The sequence below is a fragment of the Vipera berus genome (genome assembly GCF_964194415.1).
Source record: "Vipera berus genome assembly, chromosome: 5".
NCBI classification, from domain to species: Eukaryota; Metazoa; Chordata; class Lepidosauria; order Squamata; family Viperidae; genus Vipera; species Vipera berus.
In genome coordinates, this window is record NC_138207.1 from 63,293,624 (window position 1) to 63,317,219 (window position 23,596).

Genomic DNA, 23,596 nt, shown 5'->3' on the forward strand with positions numbered 1-23,596 from the left:
GAACAGGGAAAGTCAAGTTCTGGTGTTCCTTAGCCAAAAAAAGCCAGCTTGCTCTCTCTCAGTTGGGGGGAGACAAATTGAAAAACAACTTGAAAGATGGTGCTGGCAAACCACTTCTGAAAAATATTGCCAAGAAAACTGCATGAACCTTTTGGTTCAGTCACCTTGAATCAAGATTTATTTATTTATTTATTTTTATTTTAATTCCATTTATATCCCGCCCTTCTCCGAAGACTCAGGGCGGCTTACAAGCTTAGCAGTAGCCTTCATTCTATGTATATGCCTGCTTATTAGGGCTTTCGCCCCCCCCCCAAGCGGCATTATTACAAAGTCAGCTTATTGCCCCCAACAATCTGGGTCCTCATTTTACCTACCTCGGAAGGATGGAAGGCTGAGTCAACCTTGAGCCTGGTGGGACGCGAACCTGCGCTAATTGCAGGCAGCTGGTGTTACTTAAGGAGGCATTAGCCCACTGCGCCACCAAGGCTCTTTTAACTTGAAAGATCATAACAATGTAATCAAAATGGTTGCCAACCTTTTCAAAACATCTAGTGGCAATCTTTGACTTCAGCGATCATTCAAAGGCTCTGAATGAATGGTGATTACAACCACTCCTTGGACTTCAGGCAGTCCCAGAACTTATGCCTGGTTGCAGTGATGTGCAATTACATGATGAGCATTTGCAACCTTCTCTGAGGGCTTCCCCAGAAAGTCAGTGTGGAAGCTGGCAGAGAAGGTTGCAAGTTGAAGGATAGGTCTCCCCTACCCATGTGCCTTCTCTCAGCCTCTTTGTGCTTGTGCCACACCAGCCACTTGCACACTCCTCATACCCTCCCTGACTCGCACCTCTTGCCCAACCTGTGTCACAACCTGATGCACATTCTCTATCCAATGCCTCTCATGCACTCCTTCATACTCTCCCCAACCTGCATTTTTGTGCACCCCCTTGTACCTCTTCCTCAATCCATACTACACCCTTATGTACCCTCCATAACCTGCACCTCTTCTGCTCCCTCCCCAACGCTTGCCACACCTTCTCTGCATCCCTTTGACCTCCCTTGCCCTGTTCGCAACCTAGCAGCAGCTATTTACCTGCCTGCTGACCTGGGACTTGCAACTTCCTGCTAGCTTCCCCACTGACTTTGATTGTGGGAAGCTGGCAAGAAATTGCCTTATCTAACAACTGTGAGACTCTAGTAACAAATGGCAATTGGGACTGTAATTTCCATCACTAATTAATGTGGTCAGTCAAGTGTGATGCCACGTGACTGCATGCTTTAACAGTGATAGTCCCAGCAGTCCCACTGCTATCATAACCCCAGGACCGCACAGTTTATAGCTCAAAGACCTCACATGGCCATGACATGAGAAGAGGTGGAAGTCCCAAGCAAACAAATGGGTGACAGCTATGGGTGGGCAAGCGCTACGGAGCAAAAACAGGTATATGGGTAAGTGCTATGGAGAAGATGCAGGAGTGCCTATGAAATGTACTGAGTATGGGTGGGTGCCAGGGGTGAGCAAAAAAGCAGCAGGATTGGCAGTGACTGTCACCCTGTTCCATACAGGGTTATTATGCATGATATTATAAGCAAGCCAAGTTATACCGAATATATTTTATGTTTTTAAAGTAATAAAACAGTTCTAAAATTGTGCTAAAAAGTTTGCTAATTTTTTTTAAAAAAACAACCATCCAAATTGCAGAAAACTTTGACTATTTCTAGACTTTTGAGTTAAATATTAACTAGTTGATATTTGTAAATATAAATATCTTGGGTGAGAGACTTGGGTCCCCCTTAGTTCTATAAGTTCAAAATTATTTAAATTATCTAGTGGAGCCAAGGTATAATGGAATAAATTGGTATTCAAATCATGGTAAATCTTTTCAGAAATATAAAACAAGAGATGAACAACAGTTTCTGAGGTCATTGTGACATGATCTCAGATGATGGCCTGGATTTCAAAAGAAAGAAATGTCTTGACATATTTCAACATTTCTTTGGCTGTTGAACTTTGGGGACTTGGCAAACACTTTAATGCCAATGTTGTGTCTTTAATGCTTTTACGATAGGGACTCAGAGAAAGATTTTAATGAAAATCATATCTCAGAACTGTCTACCACTTGATTAAATTACAATAGTAAGCATCTTCTGTGGATGGAAGTTCCCAAACACCAAAACTGAAGGATTACTACCACCCACTCAGAAATCTTAGATTTTGAGTTAACTCATTCTCCAAGCCCCTTTGTTAAATAAACAGAATTTATCAAAAGAAAGAAAAGAAAAGAAAAGGATTCTTTTCTTCATCTTACCTGTATGTGGCACCATTGAGCTCTGGATGAATTGCTTGCTGATCTATTACTGACCAAGGAGCAGTTGTGACAAAGAATTCCTTGTTCACACAATTCCGTAGGCTTTCGGGGATGCGACCTGAAATCAGAATAATTAGAAGACATAATAATTACTCTTATTACGTAGCAGACTACGTCAAATGTTCTGTTTTTCCACAATGCTTTAATTGGGGACTGGGGGAATATTCTTCTAGACTCCATTCCAATTTGGGACGGTGTTCAAAACTAAGGAAGCCTTTGGAAGTCGCCTGAAGGTGAAACAGTATGCAACACAAGTTATATTTGTTTGTTTAATATAATTACCAAGGATCACGCTGTTTATAAAGGCCCTTTGGAGCACACAGTTTCAACCTGCTCTCAGGCTTTACTGGAAAAAGAAGCTGTTGAAGAGATGCTGTATCGTGTACCTTACTAGCCAAGTAATTGATAGGGGAATGGCAAATTTATATGCGGTGTAAAAGTGGCTGAAAAAATATTAACACTGATTTAATCAAAATGTGCTATCCTTCCCACCTGCCAGAAGAATATTCAGCTTTCATTCCATGAAAGCGGAGATAACATCCTTGCTAGAACACCCTTGCTATAGATATATGTATCTGATAGATATAACGATCAAGTCTCATTCTAGTCTTAGACCTGGTTTGATATTTATCATGCTGCCAAAACCTGGTTTAAAACAAAAAACAAAACCAAAGCCACCCTCCCAAGGCTAAAGACGTCACCTATAATCCTCAACTGTCCTGGAAACTCAGAGACAGATTTCTAATCCCAAACAAAAGAGGGCAGCGGAAATATTCGGGCAAGGATATTTTCTGTCTCGGGAGGTTTCCAGGATCAGAAACATTTGCATACAATATTCAGCCCAGCTGTAAGGGAGGAGGCGCTGAACCTTGCCTAGAGTAAAGCACATTAGGGTACCTGTGATCGCTCGGCGTATCTCTGTTGCAGCAGCTTCTCTCATCTCTAGTGACGCCTGTTCACTGTACCAAGCAGTATGTGGAGTACAAATTAAATTGGGCGCATCTTTCAGGGGCCCTTGAGCAAAGCTGCAAAAACATTTGAGAGACAAGATTAAAAAAAAAAGCCCTGAATGAAATACCACCAGAGAATCCCATTTCACCATATCTTTGCTTTCCTTCAATAATGGGTGATGGATGGAAACCAGAAGTCTCGTTCCAGTTTAACCACTCACCTCTAAAAAACTGGGCTGTTTTTTATTTTATTTTCCAAGCAAGGTTTAACAAATTCCCCAAGGAAAATGATTTGTAATCCAGGTTTTTAGGACTTGGGGCAGATTAAGATGTTATATGCAATCAAATTGGATATGACAGGGACGCCAGATGTGTTTTATTCGTATGTCTGCCCAGATACATGAAATCTAAGTGAGTGTTGCAATTTTCTTCTAACTGGTATGGAAAAATCTGTTAGAATAGAAAGAGGGCAGAAAAGTAAACTGTGGAGGGCGATGGTCTCAAGCCTCTCCTTGTAAGTACCTCAGTGTAGCAATGGAGTACATTGTTGTATTGTCATTTGCTCTTTTATATTGCTAGTACTATTATGGTTTTAGACAATGCTTCTGTTGTTTGTCCTACAATATGAAGCTTATTATCAGAATTATTCTCAACAGAAGGTCAGGAACATGGCAAGGCTCAACATGGTGAGGCTGATGAAATACTCTGGATAACCAAAACATTTTACTGAGGGGCGGGGGGGGGGGGAAGGTTTCTCCAGCTTTCTATAATTTAATGCACTTATCCACATAACACGTGAACCCATTAACATAATACCTTTTACCATTTTCAGTTTAGAAATGCCGTAGGTAATTCATAGGTTTATAGCAACACTTGGACCCACATCTTCCTTGAAGCAGCATTGCATGTATCTTATTGAAAATAATAGCACATGGATAATATGGTTCTTCCAATAACCATATTTTTTTTTCTGGACCTGAATCCAATACCTCACAGAGTCTAACTAACCAGATGGCCAGATTCCGTGCAGAAGCGATACTTTTGTTCTTGAAGCTATGGGGAGTCACAAATCACTGACCTTTGCCACTGATGACTACTTCTTTTCCTGCTTGGAAGGAGCTGCAATTCTAGTACAGAGGGTCACTTTTCACTTAAAAATGCAAGCTTGTGCCATAATACAAATGTTCTTTTTAAAGGAACACCTTTTGTTTTTGCCGAAAGGGACTACAATAGATTGATTCCTCACAGAAAATCCTGAAGAATTCAGGAGAGACTATTAGATGTGCCACTTCTGTTATAGAAAATGCAACTTTTACAGCTAACTGAGTCCATCAGCAAAGCCAATTTATAGCCCCAATTTTTGCAGCTCAATAACAACAGGCTCACATGGCTCTTTAAAACTTTTCAGCAGCTTTCTAAAGTTTATATGAAGTTTCATTTCTGAAAATTAATGCTTCTCATCTTACTAAGGACAATGCCTGTTTTTTTTTGTATATATGGAATTTCAAGACAGAATTTGCTTACAGCAGGATTTCTCAATTTTAGCAACTTTGGAGTTCAACTCTCAGAATTCCTCAGCCAGTCTGCTTGCTTACTGGTTAGTGAATTGTAGGAACTGGGAAGTCTACACATCTTAAAGTTGCTAAGGCTGAGAAACTCCAACTTAGACCATAGGTAAGGAACCTAGAGGTTATGTTTCCCTATCCCAGCATTCTGATATTTTGATGGCTCATTTTTCTTCTTTTTTTTTCTGCAAAGGAAATGTTGATGTGAGTATATGGGTAGGTGGCCTCTAGGCTATAAACTGTTCCCATGCTCTTTCTTGAAGTACAGTATCATTCCAAAAGCAAAATATTTAGTCAAAAATTCAGCTCTACACTTTCTGGTGATATCAAAGCATTTATAAATGGCCTCCTGAGTTGTTCTAAAGGCCTCCAATTTACTAAGTATTGCCCAGATCAGGAAGGCTACAATACAATGTCTTCTAATATTTACCTAAATGGTTCTGATTCATGAACATCCAGTGCTGCCCCTCGTATCCTTCCTTCCTTCAGAGCTTGGGTTAAGGCCTTTTCATCCACCAGACCACCACGTGCTGTGTTTACTAAAAAAGCTCCCTGCCTCATCTATGAGGAAATGAGAAGAAAGAAAAGACCATTCCACAGTTTAAAGATTTTTCTCTGGGTTTCTCACACTACTATAACAGCATTGATATCTATTCCCACGGTAGAATCTGTTCTGAAACTATTCAGGATGATAAAATGAAGGAGATGGTGTTTATAAACAGATGTTGGACAACTGCAATTTACTCTTTGAAAACTGATACATTTTTATTCTTAAGTCTTTCTCTGGGGCAAGGAACATCATGTATTTTATTCCTCTCACCCAAGAGTGAGAATAGATTTTCAACTTGTTTACAGAACCGCATTGAGATCTGCCTTTATTTTTAGGGTGGAAATACAGATGGTCTTCCACTTCGGATCGCAATTGGAAACCGGAACTTCTGTTGTAAGTCATTATGGTTATTAGTCAAGTCAGATTTTTGTGGCGGTTGATAAGTGAGTCACATGGTTGTTAAGGAAATCCAGCTTCTCCAATGGGCATTATTTGTTGGATGTCCCAAATTGTGATCACATGACTGTGGAATGCTGTAAATGTGAGCTGTTTGCCAAGCACCCAAATTGTGATCACGTGACTATGGAGATGATGCAGCTGTCGTAAATGTGAGTACAGACTGTAAGTTAATTTTTCAGCACTGTTATAATTTTGAACTATTATGAAATGAACATTCATAAGTTGAGGACTATCTGTAGATAATCAGTACATGCCACAAAGTGTGTCACTGCCCCGGAAGCAAATGCTGTGAGCTCTGGAATTGGCGCTGTAGAAAGGTTTTTCTGGATTTGATGGAGCCAGAATAATGTAATGATTAAGGTGCTGGAGCAAGAACAGGGAGAACCAGCTTCTAATCCATCCTCAGTAATAGAGGTACACTGAATGACTGGGCCACTCACTCTTACTGTGGAGAAAAAAACCTTAGCAGTTGCTTTATGTTCTTCCCCTTGAGCTTCTGAATGATGAAATATAAACCTAACAAACAAAAATACATATGGCTACACTAATAACTGAGATTGCCCCCAAACTTCATATAGTTCCCAACCCAACCCTATTTAAATGAGCTCTTATGCCCAAATTCTGGATGACACTGGAGCTTTTGTGTGATACTCTTTTTTCAAGCCATTGTTATTTTTCCCATTTTTTTTGGTTTTAATTACATTCTGTTGTTACTGCTGTATTTGGTAAACTGCCCAAAGTTATAGCAGATTGGAGTGGTCTATACATTTTATAAATAAATAAGTAGGGGAAAATGGGAATTGTTAACCAATCCTGCTCTAAGGACAATAGATAATCAAGAAACAATGCTCAGGTTTGGTCTATGAATTAACTTTAGAAAGATCGCAACATTTATACAGAAAGTTCTAAAATTCTCTCTGAATTCTCTTGGTTTTCAAACTCAATGCATTATTCTGAATACTTTGCTATGGTAAATAAACCTACAAAGATTGGCTGCCCTCTTCCTGGAAATACTACCTTTTTACACATGTACTTTGTGTCTCCAAGGTGCTTTCCTAGGATACTATATGTTGCACAAAAATGCATTTGTTATTTGTGTGTTCCTTGTACTGAACCAAAAAAAATCTCAAAATCAAAGCAGCTTTTGATGAAAACAATGGGATTGAATTAGACCTGTGCGGCCATAAAAGAGAAATTAGCCTCTGATTAACCTGATGATGTTCTGGAGGTATGAAAACCTGCTTATCGGTAGTCCTGGACATATGACTACAATTGGGACCAGAATCTGTCATTGAGCGAAGTAGTCATTAAGCGAGATACTGTGTGACTACTTTGCTCAATGACTGTAATCCCAGTATTCTAGATGCAATCATTAAGCAATCTTGTAGGTTTTTAAAGCAGATGGGAGTCCCAAGTAAGGAGTGCAGGGGCCTCAAGAAGCAGATAGGGGAGGCCCTGGGTGGTCCAGCTTGAGGTGTGTGTGTATGCTGTGGATAAGGCTCCACTCTGGGCCTGAAAATATTGCTTTGATTTTGCAGGGAGAATTAGCCCCAGAGCACAGAGACCAAGCAGGATTTTCAGTCCCTGGGGGTAGATGTTCTGTGCTGAAAAAGATAGAGGATTTTCAGTCCCGAAGAAGAGAGGCAGTGCTGTAAGTTAAGGAGCACAGGGTACCTCAAAGGAGGAGGCCCAGTGCAGGCTGTACCCTGAGAGGATGATGTAAACAAGTCTCTTCATTCTAGGGCTGAAAATCTTTCAGGTCTGAAAATCTACTTGGAATTTGACATGGATCTTTTTCAGCCAGCCCCTAGAGATTAAAGGAGTTATCTGGGCAGGTAGCAGCAGCTTGCAACTTTCCCTGCCAGCTTCCCTACTGACTTTCCAGGGAAGGTTGCTAGTTAGTGCTTATCTTGGGTTGTTGGGGGCTTCTGGCTAGCTACATAAATGCGACCAGTTTTTCTTCTCCCAGTTTGAAGGGCTTCCTCGGATCAAAGAAGGGTCCCCTTCTTCTTCGTCACCTCTCTGGGGTGACTTTAGACCCTTTTTAGGGTCCCCAGCAGAGCAAAATCGGGCATGGAAAATGGAACCCCATTTTCCTGTGCCCGTTACACCACGACGTCTAACCCAGAAGTCTGTATATGACTTATTTTTCTATTTTATTATTCATTTTTTAACGTCTAAAGCACCCAGAACAATCTGGAATTGGATGGCCTCTAAATCTTATAAGCAAACAAAATCTAAGCTACCCAGGAATAAAAATGCATACAATTTCTATCTGCCTCTGCTCAGGTCTCCTCAATGCCAAAAGGGAATCCGGTCGAATGACATAAATTTCTGGATCCCATCCCATGAAGTAATGGAATACTCTCTTTCCCCTCCATTTGGATTTACCTGCTTAATCGTAAAATCATTGATCAGGTGATGATTATGTTCATTGAGGTTACAGTGTAATGATACGCAGTCACTCTGGTAGAGCAGATCCTGAAGTGTGTAGACTCGCTGAACCCCCAGGGACCTTTCAATCCCATCTTGCAGGTATGGGTCATAAAAGATCACATTGAATCCAAATGCTTTGGCTCGAACAGCTACTGCTTGTGCAGTGCGACCTATATAAAAAAGACAAACAAGAAACCACACACGCATAGACACAGACGCATGAATCAAGAGAGCTGTAGTAACAGACTTGACAATGTGGCAGTACTTTCAGCATTAAATGTAGACCAAAACAACTGGCTGGCAAATACATTTTCCTATCATAACCAAGGCATTTCTGTTACAAGGAAACTCCCCTATTATTTATTTATCAATAGGTTGTCCACTCCATAGTTTTGGGCATCTTTTAAAACTATATTTCCATCATTAAAGGTGGACTTTGAACATTTTTAAAAGACAAAAAGGGACTGGATAAAGAGGGACGTTTTACGTCCCTTCCTAAACTATAATAAGGAGGGATGAATTTCAATCCCTAATGACCAATTTATTCCACAATAAAGAGGTGCCAATATTTGTACATGCTTAGAAAAGTCTTTCATTTTCTCTCCTTCCCTTCCCGCTGGTAGAACTTAAATCTCCAAGCGATAAATTGTCTCGGCTGTCGTTGTTGAAAGTCAAAACATGGACCGTGTAATGCAGCGTATACAAGGGCATTACAAGAACCTGCCTTTAGAATATAGGGAGCTATGGCATGTTTCAAAAAGGTCCATTAAATATTTGCCACTGCACTTCAGAAGCAATTAATTTGAATAAATTCAGCTATGTGCATGGAGAAGTATGTCCCAGCTTTAATGGAGAGCATGGTGCAGCAATCAGCTGGGTGATGTTGAATTCTCAAATTGGGAGGGTGGGGAAAGGAAAGAGACAGAGACTCCTGGGAGCTCAAGGCAAGTAATAAATGTTTTCCAAAGTACCAGAATGGAATTGGATGCATCCAAACAGGTTAAAAAAAAACAGTAAACCAAAACAATGCTGCGCATCCAGCCACACTCAAAGCCCTGTATGGCTTCTCAATTCTGATCACCAGCAAGAAAGCAGGTTAAAGGAACTCTTATTACAAATGACTTTGGTACAACAGTAGAATGACAACCCCCCTCTGAGCCTTATTTATTAGAAGAGCAACTTGTTTGCTGTAGGGGTTTTTCTCTCCCCCTCCATTTCCCCCTTCCTTCTGCACTCTTACTGAATGGCTATTTAATTGGGCATGACTAAGACAACTGTCATGGTTTGGAAGCAAAGGTTTAATAAGGCTCTTCTGATAAAGAGGGACAGCTGCAATGCAATCAGCAGGTCATTATCCACAATGTCATTCCAATTCAATGTCATTGCTGGTCTCAACTAAGTTCCACATCAAGATGCGTTTTTTCTTAAAAGTAGAAAAAGGCAAAGAACCAGGCCTACACATACAAAAATGGGTCTCAGAATAAAATAACAGAAGTTCTATGGGAGTGACTAGAGGAGAAACTCCCTTTTCTGACACACTATATTTAGGCGCAGATGGAAAGACAGAGACACACCCATCTTTGATTGCCAGTACTCATTAATGGGATAAATGTGCACTTCAGAGTGTGTGAGGAAGAAAAACCTAAAAAATCCAAATCTGTACCTCCCTCCTCTCGAGAAGCAAGCTACAAATGACTATTAATTTATAGTCATTAATTCTAAGCACGTAAACCACAGGGATAGATGGTCCAAAGTGAGAGACTCCAAGCATACAATTAAAGAATAGGAGACCAGTCAAGGGGCGGGGGAGGGGGCCTGGAAGTTGTTTCTTCCAGAGACTGGGTATCCATCCCTCCTTCTTCCAAGTACAGGGAGCTTTGAAACCATGAGACAAAACAGGCTTCTCGTGAGATGGTCCTTGTGTTTACAGGAACCACTGGTAGGAAAATCTGAATTCAGTAACCGGTGTTAGATCAGGGGGTGAAGAACTGTAGTTTTCCAAACATTGTTGAACTACAACTCCTTGATCCCTCACCACTGACATATAGGGAAGGAGCTGGTTGCTGGGAGCAGATTCCCCTGACACAGACTACACTAAGTCTTCCCTTTACACTCAAGGTTCAGCTTCTGCTCAAAACATCCTCCTCCACAAGTAATGGTGCAGCAGCAGAACGTGGCAGAATCCATGTAGAAGTCTCCTTGGAAGACTTGGTCCCTATGATATCCATTTTGAACAAGCCAAAATTCTGTCCCCCCCGCCCCCCCGAAAGCTCCAACATACCAAATCCGATCAGACCAAGTGTTTCGCCTCTAATGCGGGCTGCTCCGGAAGCCACTTCCCGTATCTGTTCTACACTCTGCACTCGGGTTCCTTCCCTCAGAGCTTGGTAGAGCCAAGTGTTCCGCCTGTAGAGATTCAGAACATGGCAAAGGGTAGAATCAGCTGTTTCTTCAACTGCTGCAGAAGGTATGTTGCAAACAGCAATCCCTGGAAGAGGGGATAGAAACCCAATTTTTAGTGAAGATGAATCTCATAAAATCACAGTTTGCTCCTAAATAAACAACTTTCTGTTTCCTGGAGAAGAAAACACTTTGCAACAGTACTAAACTGGATTAAAACATACCGTCTCTTGCACAAGGACTCCTTGGCTACTTCTGTTACTTAGCATACATGTATTATCTTCCATATAAAATGTGTGGCATAAAATTTTAATGCCGATAATTGCAGAAACAGGAATGAGGAAATTCATTTTTCTGAAAGTACCACAAGGTGGGAAATTCTCACTTGCACACCTCTTTGTGTGGAGGACAATGCATCTTACAAACCAACTGCAGTCCTTGTCTGAAGGCTGAGGCTGGCAGAAGAGATTGTGAATGCTAGTACTATGGATAGGTCTAAGAGAGAGATGCAGCCAGTCAGCAGGAGCTCCATACTTTGGCCCCACTGCCTAACTTGTCCATTTATCTGAGTAGCAGTAGTGAAAGTCATGCATTTCCCCCCCCCCCCTCACTGCTCTTCTCTAATCCCATTCAGTTTCAACAAATTATAACTAGAATCCCTTCTTGAGATCTGCGAATGCTATGGAAAGTCTCCAGGTGTCATTTAGAAATGCAGTACAAGGGATTCCCCACTGATACAGTTGGCTTCCAATCTGGACACCAGCTGCATTTAAAAGTATGTATGTGTGAAATCTCTTAGACCTTAATGCCATGATGAATCATCCATGCTTTTTATTCTATCCTAAAATTTCTCCCCAAGACTTATTTTCCTCTTTGCCTTGTATATCTGCAAAAAGATGATTTGCCTTCATGGAATGCCCTGCTTTCACAATGAAATGCTAAGCTAAGTCATATAACGTAATAGGGTTAAGTAATAAGCAGCTTTGATAAAGCGTAGCCATGTTCACCAGCATAAGACTGATTCTTCTGACTGCAGGATACCAGAGTAAGGAGAGGAGTTCAGCAAAATTAGCTTCTTTCCATTCTTCAGTCACTCCAGGATAGAAGCAGCACCATCTGCTTGCATGCTTTGAAAGCAAAACTCTTCTTAACCTTATTCACAGATTTCTGTCTCTTAAAACAATCTTAGATAATGGGCATGGAGGAATTAATAAAATGCCTTGCTTCAGCACATTTTAATCTCAACTTTCCTCCAATAGCGCAAATACCCTACATGCACCACTCATGCAAGCTTATAGACAGATTATATTGAGAAAAATGGTTGGATGGAAGTCTATGAGGCTAGTCTCCTGATGATGCTGAGCAGTGCTTTTTTTGTAAAAGAAAAAGGAGCCGGAACTCACACATGTCATACAACCCGCCTTGCCTACCCTACAAGGTTCCATCCAAAAAAGGTGCCGGAACTCCGTTCTGAGCGTTCTATGAGGAAAAAAAGCCCTGATGCTGAGATTTTAATTGAAGTTCCATTAGCCTTCTTCTCAGACTCTGACACACTCACTTTGGTAACAAACAAATTTCTATATGATAAAGCTTGGTGAAATAAAGCACTTTGGTTCTTCTGAGGTAACTTAAATTCCCTCCCCCCCATAATCTTGCACATACTACATATGGGGAGAGCTGGAGGAAAATATGGAGAAGTAATTGAACCAAACTTGTTCATCCTCTTGGTTCATTGCATGTGACTAACTTTTAGCATCTATTAATAGTAAGAACAAAGAGGAGGAACAATTCGGGCCCTGAATGTCTACAATAGATCCTTACAACCTTGTGTCTTTTTGAAGTAGTGAACTACAACTGCATATTGGCTAGAGAAATTACAGTCCAACATATCTAGAGGGCACTAGATTGGGGAAGTTGGCGTACAAAATCCAAGAGCTTTTGATGTCATCAGTGTTTTTTCCTGTTTTTTAATGTCTCCATGCTATAGGGTAGAGAGTTATGGATGTCTTTAAGGGATATAGCAGTAAGTAAAATATGTTTGTATATATTAAGGCATTTAAAATTGCAACAGATTATTTGGGCTTCTGAGGCAATAAAAGAAAATAGTCTTTACGGGAAATCATCAAATGTAAATGATAAATTACTTCTTTGAAAATTCCCTAAAATATTCTGGCAACCAGGTGATGCTAGGAAAACAAAAATGAGGCGTCATAGGTAAGTTTGAACATATTTATGTAAATGATACCACAAAAAATATAGTTTAGAAAACAGCTACAAAGGATATGTGATACTTCAATAAGATTTACAATGGGATACTTTGAATCAATTAATCTTTTTAATGACACCCTATCAACAGATGTACACAGTTGGCAATCTATAAAGATCAATTTTATTTTATATGCTAATGTTATGGAACTCATTAGTAGTAAAACAGTTAACAGTCCTGCTTGCAAATAGCTCAGAACTATTTTAGCAGCAAATTGAAATGGCCAATATGTTACAATTCTTCAATCTAGTTAAGGATAGCATCATTAGTTGTTTATATTTGTCTGCAATAAGAGACTTTGCTGCAAAGAAATATGAAACCAAGAAAAAAATACCTGCATACCTAACCCTTAATAAATTACTTCTTTAAAATACTTTCCAAATATTGAGTTGAACATAAGCCTTTATATAGGGAATAGCTCTAGAAGAAATGTTATACTGTGGTTATCTAATGAAAAATTAAGGCTTCATTATACTGATGGTGCTTCAGAATTATTCCCAAATCACTCCACATGGAAGCTACTTGGGGCATTCTCTTCATGAAGACCACTGCATGTAATATGCAGCCTTTGGGCTCAATAAGATCAAAGATAAATTGGCTTCCATTTTTATGCAGCTATGAACACAGTTTCTGGCAGTTTATCATAATACGTAGACAAACACACACATTTTTTTTAAAAAAGGTATCTCCAAGATAGCACAGCCATCTTAGAAAATCAGGGAAGTTGCAGCCTGTGGCAGAGAAGGCTGACATCTGCAAATAGGCAGCACTTTGAAAGGACTACTCCTGGAAAATGTATTATGAAAGGAAGTCTTTAAATAAGATCCTCAGGAATCACTAAGCCCTAAACGAACTGAAGGCAAGAACAGGAATGCTATCAAGGTGGAGAAATGTGACCCTAATATATGTCCTGCCTTAGCCATGATAGCCAGACAACCTCACCTCACCAGGCTGTCATTGTGGGGAAAATAGGAGGAAGAAAGTGCGTTGAATATATTTTCCACCTTGAGTTATTGGTAAAAATAATAAAGGCAGGATACAAATACACAAATACACACACACACACCACACTCTCATGTCTGTATCCTTTAATTGGGTAAAATGGTGAATCATAGAGCAAACTAGTTGAACCAAGGTACCTCAACTACAGAATGCATCCAAAATCCAAAACTCTGACTGCATGAAATTAAAATTTGGCAAATTTTATAAAAAAAATTTATGACATAAAATAAGAGCCGTGGGGGTGCAATTGTTAGAATGCAATACTGCAGGCTAACTCACTGTCACTCCAGGAGTTCGATTCTGAATGACTCAAGGTTAACTCGGCCTTCCATCCTTCTGAGATCAGTAAAATGAAGATCCAGATTGTTGGGGGCAATAGGCTGTGTAAACCACTTAGAGAGGCTGTAAAGTGCTGTGAAGCAGTATATAAGTCTAAGTGCTATTGCTAAGTGCTATCATAAGACATGCAATACATAAAATGTCAGAAAGCATTTCCTGCTGTCAACTCCTGATGTTTGTTTATACTATACAGTTCAACATGGGCTACTTTCAAGGCAGATACAGCTCTAAATATCTCCCTGAATTTTTAAGTACTTTTCAAGTACATTAGAAGTTCTGCCATTGTTGAAGGCATTGAAGAATCTGGTAAGAAAATACCACTAAAAGAATGACACAAGGAGTCATGGATGCATTCTGTAAGTGAGCCCTTTTGAGGTACCTCGATTCAACTAGTTTGCCCTATGATTCACCATTTCACCCAGTTAAAACGTTACAAACATGAGAATTTATATATATGAATGTTATCAATTAAAATTACTACTATTGTTCAGGAAAATAATATGTGTGTTTCTGTTTGGGTATAGCATTTGCCAAGGATAGTTCAATTTGAATTCCTGAACTAATCAGGGGATTGGACTCAACGCCGTATTGTCTGGTTGGGGAATGACACCATGTGTATCATGTTGTTATACACATGAAGAGTTTTCTGTACTTGTGTCAGAAATCATGATCTGACTGATGCAATTGCACTACTGCCACAATAACGTCATGAGACACACTTTACAAAGTTTCCAACTTTCACCTTATATGCACATAGCACAGTTGGTATATTATTTATTATGGGATCCAAGTTCTCTAGCCTGCAATGCAACTACAATACTCTAAACTTAACGATAATAGCAATGCCATAGGTTTTCTTCTTGCTGGGAATAGAATAACCAAATATGAACACAATAATTTCCAAAATATGTATGGAGTTAAAAATATAACTAGAGTTAAATTTTTTTTTAAAATGAAAGAGATTTTGATTATTTATACTAGAGTTGATCTTTATATGATGATTATACTTTTATTTATTTAGAAAATTTATATGGCTGCCCACTCACTTTCAGTGACTCTAGCCAGTTTACAAAAAAATATTTAGTTTTCATCTACGCTACCTTGAGCATTATGTGTAAAGGTGCTTTCAAATAAAATTGACATTGAGATTTTTTGCTAAGAATGCAAACATTATGGCTATTTGTCTTCTATGGATGTCAGGGATAAAGTATAATCCAACTAATGTGTATAGGAAAGAACTTTAGTAAAAGAAGGTCAGTCTAGGATCCAAATAAGTTGACTTTTCACTTAATATTCCCTTGAATCAGATCACCAAATCAAAAATCCAACTTTAATTATTTATGCCCCTTCATGGATTACTGCCTTGTCGTGGCGAAGGGGCTTGCGTAATTCAATGAAGCTATGACCTATGCCGTGCAGGGCCACCCAAGACGGACAGGTCATAGCTGAGAGTTCTGACAAAACGTGATCCACTGGAGAAGGAAATGGCAACCCACTCCAGTATCTTTGCCATGAAAACCCTATGGACAGTACCAAAAGGCAAAACGATATGACGCTGGAAGATGAGCCCCTCAGGTCGGAAGGCGTCCAATATGCTACTGGGGAAGAGCAGAGGGCTAGTACTAGTAGCGCCAGAAAGAATGAAGCGACTGGGCCAAAGCCGAAAGGACGCTCAGCTGTGGATATGTCTGGTGGTGAAAGGAAAGTCCGATGCTGTAAAGATTTTTTCTCCATAGGAACCTGGAATGTAAGATCCATGAATCAAGGAAAGCTGGACGTGGTCAAACAAGAGATGACAAGACTGAACATCGACATCTTAGGTATCAGCGAACTAAAATGGACAGGAATGGGTGAATTTAATTCAGATGACCATCAGGTATACTACTGCGGGCAAGAATCCCTCAGAAGAAATGGAGTAGCCTTCATAGTCAATAAAAGAGTAGGAAAATCAATACTGGGATACAATCCTCAAAATGACAGAATGATCTCAGTTCGAATCCAAGGCAAACCATTCAATATCACAGTAGTCCAAGTCTATGCCCCAACCACCAGTGCTGAAGAGGATGAAATTGACCGGTTCTATGAAGCCCTACAGCACCTTATAGAAGTAACACCAAAAAATGATGTCCTTATCATCATGGGGGATTGGAATGCTAAAGTAGGAAGCCAAAAGATAACTGGAATAACAGGCAAGTTTGGCCTTGGAGTACAAAATGAAGCAGGGCACAGGCTGATAGAATTTTGTCAAGAGAATACGATGGTCATAGCAAACACTCTTTTCCAACAACCCAAGAGACGGCTCTACACATGGACATCACCAGACGGTCAACACAGAAATCAGATTGACTATATGCTCTGCAGCCAAAGATGGAGAAGCTCTATACAGTCGGTAAAAACAAGACCAGGAGCTGACTGTGGCTCAGACCATGAGCTTCTCCTTGCAAAGTTTAGGCTTAAACTGAAGAAAGTAGGGAAAAGCACTAGGCCAGTCAGGTATGAATTAAATCATATCCCTGTTGAATATACAGTAGAGGTGACAAATAGATTTAAGGAATTAGATCTGATAGACAGAGTGCCTGAAGAACTATGGACAGAGGTTCGCGACATTGTACAACAGGTAGCAACCAAAACTATCCCAAAGAAAAAGAAATGCAAGAAAGCAAAATGGCTGTCTGAGGAAGCTTTGCAAATAGCTGAGGAAAGGAGGGAAGCGAAAGGCAAGGGAGAAAAACATAGATATGCCCAATTGAATGCAGAATTCCAGAGAATAGCTAGAAGAGATAAGAATGCCTTCTTAAATGAACAGTGCAAAGAAATAGAAGAAAACAATAGAATAGGGAGGACCAGAGATCTTTTCAAGAAAATTGGAGAGATGAAGGGAACGTTTAATGCAAAAATGGGCATGATAAAGGACCATAATGGCAGGGACCTAACAGAGGCAGAAGAGATTAAGAAGAGGTGGCAAAATTACACAGAAGAACTATACAAGAATGAGCTTAACGTCCCAGATAATCACAATGATGTGGTCACTGACCTCGAGCCAGACATCCTAGAATGTGAGGTGAAGTGGGCCTTAGAAAAGCTGAGCAACAACAAAGCTAGTGGAGGTGACAGTATTCCAGCTGAGCTATTCAAAATCTTAAAAGACAGTGCAGTAAAAGTGCTACACTCAATTTGCCAGCAAATTTGGAAAACTCAACAGTGGCCACAGGATTGGAAAAGATCAGTTTACATTCCAATTCCAAAGAAAGGCAGTGCCAAAGAATGTTCAAACTATCGCACCATTGCACTCATTTCTCATGCTAGTAAAGTCATGCTTAAAATCCTACAAGCTAGACTTCAGCAGTATGTGGATCGAGAACTACCAGAAGTACAGGCAGGATTTCGAAGAGGCAGAGGAACTAGAGATCAAATTGCCAACATACGCTGGATCATGGAGAAAGCTAGGGAGTTCCAGAAAAACATCTACTTCTGCTTCATTGACTATGCTAAAGCCTTTGATTGTGTGGATCATAACAAACTGTGGCAAGTTCTTAAAGAGATGGGAGTACCAGACCATCTTATTTGTCTCTTGAGAAACCTATATGCGGGTCAAGAAGCAACGGTGAGAACTGGACACGGAACCACTGATTGGTTCAAAATTGGGAAAGGAGTCCGGCAAGGCTGTATACTGTCGCCCTGCCTATTTAACTTATATGCAGAGCACATCATGAGAAAGGCAGGGCTAGATGAATCAAAAGTTGGAATTAAGATTGCCGGAAGAAATATCAACAACCTAAGATACGCAGATGATACCACTCTAATGGCAGAAAGTGAAGAAGAACTAAAGAGCCTCTTGTTGCGGGTGAAGAAGGAGAGTGCAAAACTTGGGTTGAAACTTAACATTAAGAAAACCAAGATCATGGCAACTGGCCCTCTCAATTCCTGGCAAATAGATGGGGAAGAAATGGAGGTAGTGACAGATTTTGTTTTCCTGGGCTCCAAGATCACTGCAGATGGGGACTGTAGCCAAGAAATTAAAAGACGCTTGCTCCTGGGGAGGAAAGCCATGGCAAATCTAGACAGCACACTAAAAAGCAGAGACATCACCCTGTCAACAAAAGTGCGTATAGTCAAGGCTATGGTCTTCCCAGTTGCAATGTATGGCAGTGAAAGTTGGACCATAAGAAAGGCTGAGCGCCAAAGAATTGAGGCCTTTGAACTATGGTGCTGGAGAAGACTCCTGCGAGTCCCTTGGACTGCAAGGCGATCAAACCGGTCAGTCCTAGAGGAGATCAATCCTGACTGCTCTTTAGAAGGCCAGATCCTGAAGCTAAAACTCAAATACTTTGGCCACCTAATGAGAAGGAAGGACTCACTGGAGAAGAGCCTAATGCTGGGAAAGATCGAGGGCAATAGAAGAAGGGGACGACAGAGAATGAGGTGGCTGGATGGAGTCACTGAAGCAGTAGGCGTGAGCTTAAATGGACTCCAGAAGATGGTAGAAGACAGGAAGGCCTGGAGGAATGTTGTCCATAGGGTCGCGATGGGTCGGACACGACTTCGCAGCTAACAACAACAAATTATTTATGTTTCGAAGGCAAGTAAGTTCCCAATTATGTGGTTGTACTTTAGCAAATGTTACCATCTGCTCATATAGGGATTTTATCCTGGAACAATCCACAACATTCCAAACATTTTGTCTTGCCTGAAAAACATAGTTACTGGATATAAAACGTTAGATCCGTAAAAGTAAGTCACAATGCAGTATCCATATCAAACAAACAGAACCTCCAGAATAAATGCTTAATTTGACTATTACAATTATTATCTGTCATGAAATGGATGGCAGTCTTCCCAATCTTGGTGCTTCTATTCATTGCACATATCTGGAAGTTCCCAATTTTAAGAATATGGGCCACTTATAATTTTTTAATAGAATAGGCAACAGAACTTACAGAATTTATAAAACTAATATAAAATAATCACTATGGTAATATATTTTGGAAGAAACATAGGGTCCATTTATGCAGCATTAATAAGAATAGCAGCTGGATCCAAAGACATAGAGCTGCATCCTCTACATGAAGTCAAACAGATGGCAAGTATTATTAAGTAATATTTTAGTATTTTATGGGTGAGTTGCAAAAAGCCATGAATGTACTTACTAGTCTATGTGTCTGGAATAGACATGAAGAGATGCAAAATTTTTGGTTCAGGTTATTCTCTGAGGTTAATCTCAATAAAGTAATTTATAAACCACAGTTGAAGGTAGCTTCTTTCCTCTAATTACAGTTGAAATTAAATACAAATTGTATTTAATTAAATATAAATTGTATACAAAACTGCACTAAGGCACTGTTAATCAACAATAGACACAAAAGTACCTGCTGTATCCTTCACATATTGCTTTGAAGAAAGAGGGTCAAGATCTAACCCAGGTTTGCTTCCTACATTTAATTACTCTATCTGATACCTGTTAGATGTGCCAAAATGACTCTGCAAATTCTAGACTGCAACAGAAACCTGTTTGGACAATACCATGTTGGAAAATGCTGGTTTAACATTATTTAAGCCAAATCTTCATTTCTTCTCCTAGCATCATAAATTTTTCTTGAAGCACTAATATTGTATTTAATACCTATAGAAGTTTTGTGGATAAGGAGATACAAAAGCACAGAATAATATAATCTGTTTCTATCTTCCTAACTACTGAAGATGATTCATGTGTGTAACAGGCGACATCACTTTTCCCCAATGCTTCTGAAAGTATAGTACTCTTGGAGAAAACTGTACAGTGATCTCCATTCCAGGAGAGTGTCATTTCTACACCAGGATTCCATAGATAGGTTCATTTAACTTTTTAATACATATCGTACCTCTATTAGAGATCCCATGTTTACTATGGATCAATCAACCAAATAACATGAAGATCTTTTATCATACATTAGAATTTTTATATAAGCCCCTCCCATGAAAAACAAGCCTATAAATACAATCCTGACACAAATAATTTACTTTAAAGAACAAGCAACATTTTAGAAAGAGGATCTGCAGGAGTGGTGTCTACACCTACCAAGCTCCCCTGCAGCCTTGATATCAATGTTGTCATAACCACTTCCTATTCGAACAATGACTCGTAAGGCCTTGAACTTCTCTAGGTCGTCCCGGGTGAGAGTGATAGTGTGGTACATCATTGCTCCAACAGCTTCATTTAAAACCTAAAAGACAAACACAGAAAGTGGGAAATCACAGACATAGTGGAGCAGACGAATCTACTCTGGAAATAGTAGCTGAAGTCCAAATTTTGAATCGTATTCAAATATCTATCAAGGCACATGGTACAATCAGATAAAAATGCTCAAAAAAGTCCAGAATAATAGCATGTAATTCTAAAACTTTTCATCCATTATTTTCGTATCAGATTCTTCATTCTGAAGTGTTTATCTTAATTTTAGACTATGAAGGAAAGCTTGGATAAAAAGATCATCTGAGTAAAGAGTAATATAAACAATGAGAATCTGTATATATGTGTGTCCTTTACCGCCTCACCTGTGCAGTCTTCCATTCTACCATTAGATCCTAAACTGAGTCATGATATATTCCCAAGTAATCATATAATTTAGATGGATGGTTGCAAACCTATGGTTTGTTTGGAAGAATGCTTACCTACCTGGGTAAAATACAAGCAAGTAGAAGTAGTAGGGAGTATCCTATAGGTGTGAGGTTAGAGGTGGTAGTCCCAAAGATGCTTTTTTCATGAGGCAACTGGACTTTCTTGTTTTTCTTGAAGACATTTCACTTCTCATCCAAGAAACGTCTTCAGCTCTGATTGGATGGTGGGGAATGGCAGAGCTGAAGAAGTTTCTTGGATGAGATGCGAAACATCTTCAAGAAAAACAAGGAAGTCCAGTTGCCTTGTGAAAAAAAACACCTTTGGGACAACCATGACTTGGATGACTGAGAATCTCTATAGAGAAGTTAGAGGTGGTAGAAGGCAGCATTCTGGTGATCAGTACTTTCTAATTAATTATATCCCCAATAGTCATCATTTTGTCAAAGAACAATCCTCTGCAGTAGCCATTTTATAAGAGCAAGCACACCATGTTTGCAGAAATCCAAATAGGTGGGTGTCTCTTGATATACTAATGCTTTATTTTCTCCACAACACTAATTTAAAAGACAAGTAATTACTCAAGGTTTATATAACTGAATAAGAATGCAAGTAGTCTCCAACCCTTTTTCTTCTCTGTAAAACTTTTCTAATTTCTTTATTGTGCCCTTCCAAGGACCAGAAAAAGAATAGATACATATCTCTTGAAGAACTATCAAGTCTCAAAAAGTATTAGTAAAGTTAAAAGGAGATAATTTCATGATAGATTTCTTTCTTAAGAAGGAGAAAATTATTAGATAAATATGGACCCTCCCAAATGTGTTGCTTGCCCCTTTCCTTAGCCCACAAATGGCATTAATTTTCTGTAAATTAAATGGAAATATGGGGAAGAACAAAAGCTGAAGAAAAAAAACACCTCTCCCTGAATATTTTCTCACTGGCTAATTGGAATTCTGCAGAGTTGTGTAGTCTTATGACTTTGTATAAAACATTTGTTTAGTACAGCAGAATCTTTACGTAAACAGTGGTGACCAGCTCAATGTGTTTAATGTGAAGAAATGTGTTTAATGTGAAGAAACGCCTCCTCCTCCTCCTCCTTCACCTTCTTCATTTATGTGCAGTATGATCCCAGTGACTCTTATAGATTTCACATCCTTTAACCCACACTGTAATGTACAGCGCTGGGGAAAAACCTTTGTTTACGCTTTATTCAATAGAGATGACCAAGTAAGTTTGGAGTATTTAAAAAGAAACCATTCACTTATGTAGCTCTGTCTTCCTTTATTTGTGAAATCAGTCAACCTCATTTATTCCATTTAAAAAAGGCCTTTCTCCTAAAGAGCAGATTGTAAAAGCAGAGAACCCTCTAATCTTTCTATTCAGTGGTGCCCTACTTATTAATGTATACAGAGTTTTTTACCGTTTTCCAAAGAAAATTTATTCCTAAACACCATTCATTTTGACAAAGGGAAAAAAAAGCATGACGTAAATTCTTTTTTTTAAAAGCCTTTTTACATGCAATTATGTAATAGAATTATTATAATCTAATTCTCAAAGTTGGATGATAATAAAAATACAAGCAGAAAAGTAAAACAATTGGCTTCGTATCACTGGAAATTGATCCATGCGGTCTATGTGGCTCAGTAAGTTTTATACTCTAAAACATAGATTAATGTTGTCAGCCAAAGAGTTTTCAGACCTAAAATTACAATCACTCTTGTGACCCTATACGCTGTGTAAACACAGCTTGGAAGAATACTTTGAATAAGCAACAACCAAGGATGAGATGCTTTGATAACAGCTTTGCATTTGAGTTGATCAGCTATTTACTACAGATGATTTTAAATAAGTGTAGCAAGTTATAATTCTTTAGGACTCTGTCCTGATAGCAGGATGAGCTATGAATGATGCTAAGTCTTAAAAGACTTTGTCTGCCATATTCATGCAAGTTTTATCTGGCTGTTTCTTAGCCCCCTTTAGATTCCCTTTCTGGAAGACTTGGATTTAAATCTTCCAATCACACCAAATAATCAGTTTCCATACAGCATTCTTTCAGCCTGCTCAGCTTTGCTCAAAGATAAGAACTGACAAAGACAAATTTATCTTGTATTTTCAAGATCCAAATTCTCAAGAGATTTAGAATTCTTGTCAGCACAGAAGAAAAAAAAAGGTGTACAAAGCCAGGAAATTGGCCCACAGTACATGGAAAAAGGAAGGAAAGAAAAAAGCAGAGCAAAATGGAATGAATGATGCCAACAGATCTGAATACTTCTCGGGATCAAATTATATGTTACATTCAATTATGTAAAACATGGATCCTTTTCTCTCCTGTACTTTAAATCCATTTTAGTGACCATATTTTGATTGGGACCACCTCAAACAGTGAAGTAACTTCGCACTGAATTGTTTTCTTCTTAACATTTTCATTTTTTTTTCTAAAAAAGGGAGAAAGAGAGTGGCATACTAAATAATATAATTAGTACCTCAGCTATTGGCATTCTATTAAAGTAGTTTCAGAATTTTGCCCAGACATCAAAACCATGCATTTCAGAATAAACCTCATAATAAATCCTATCTTTTCAATAATACAAGTTCACTTTTGATGCTAAATGTCTAAATAATACAGATTTAAATTATTTAAACAACTGGAAAAAAATTAACAACTTGAG

At 39.1% G+C, this 23,596-nt stretch overlaps 1 protein-coding gene across 7 annotated transcripts in view; it reads right to left on the reverse strand.

Annotated features, from left to right (window-relative positions):
- Window positions 1–23,596, reverse strand: part of CTBP2 (C-terminal binding protein 2) — a 234,130-nt gene that overhangs the window by 2,261 nt on the left and 208,273 nt on the right. For all 7 annotated transcript variants that reach the window (XM_081328978.1, XM_081328975.1, XM_081328976.1 and 4 more), the window contains 6 exons: window positions 20,391–20,535; window positions 10,610–10,816; window positions 8,284–8,498; window positions 5,314–5,444; window positions 3,266–3,393; window positions 2,309–2,426 (listed from right to left, as the gene is read on the reverse strand). In XM_081328978.1, the coding sequence (XP_081185104.1) occupies window positions 2,309–2,426; window positions 3,266–3,393; window positions 5,314–5,444; window positions 8,284–8,498; window positions 10,610–10,816; window positions 20,391–20,535 (944 nt within the window). The remainder of the gene's footprint in view (window positions 1–2,308; window positions 2,427–3,265; window positions 3,394–5,313; window positions 5,445–8,283; window positions 8,499–10,609; window positions 10,817–20,390; window positions 20,536–23,596) is intronic.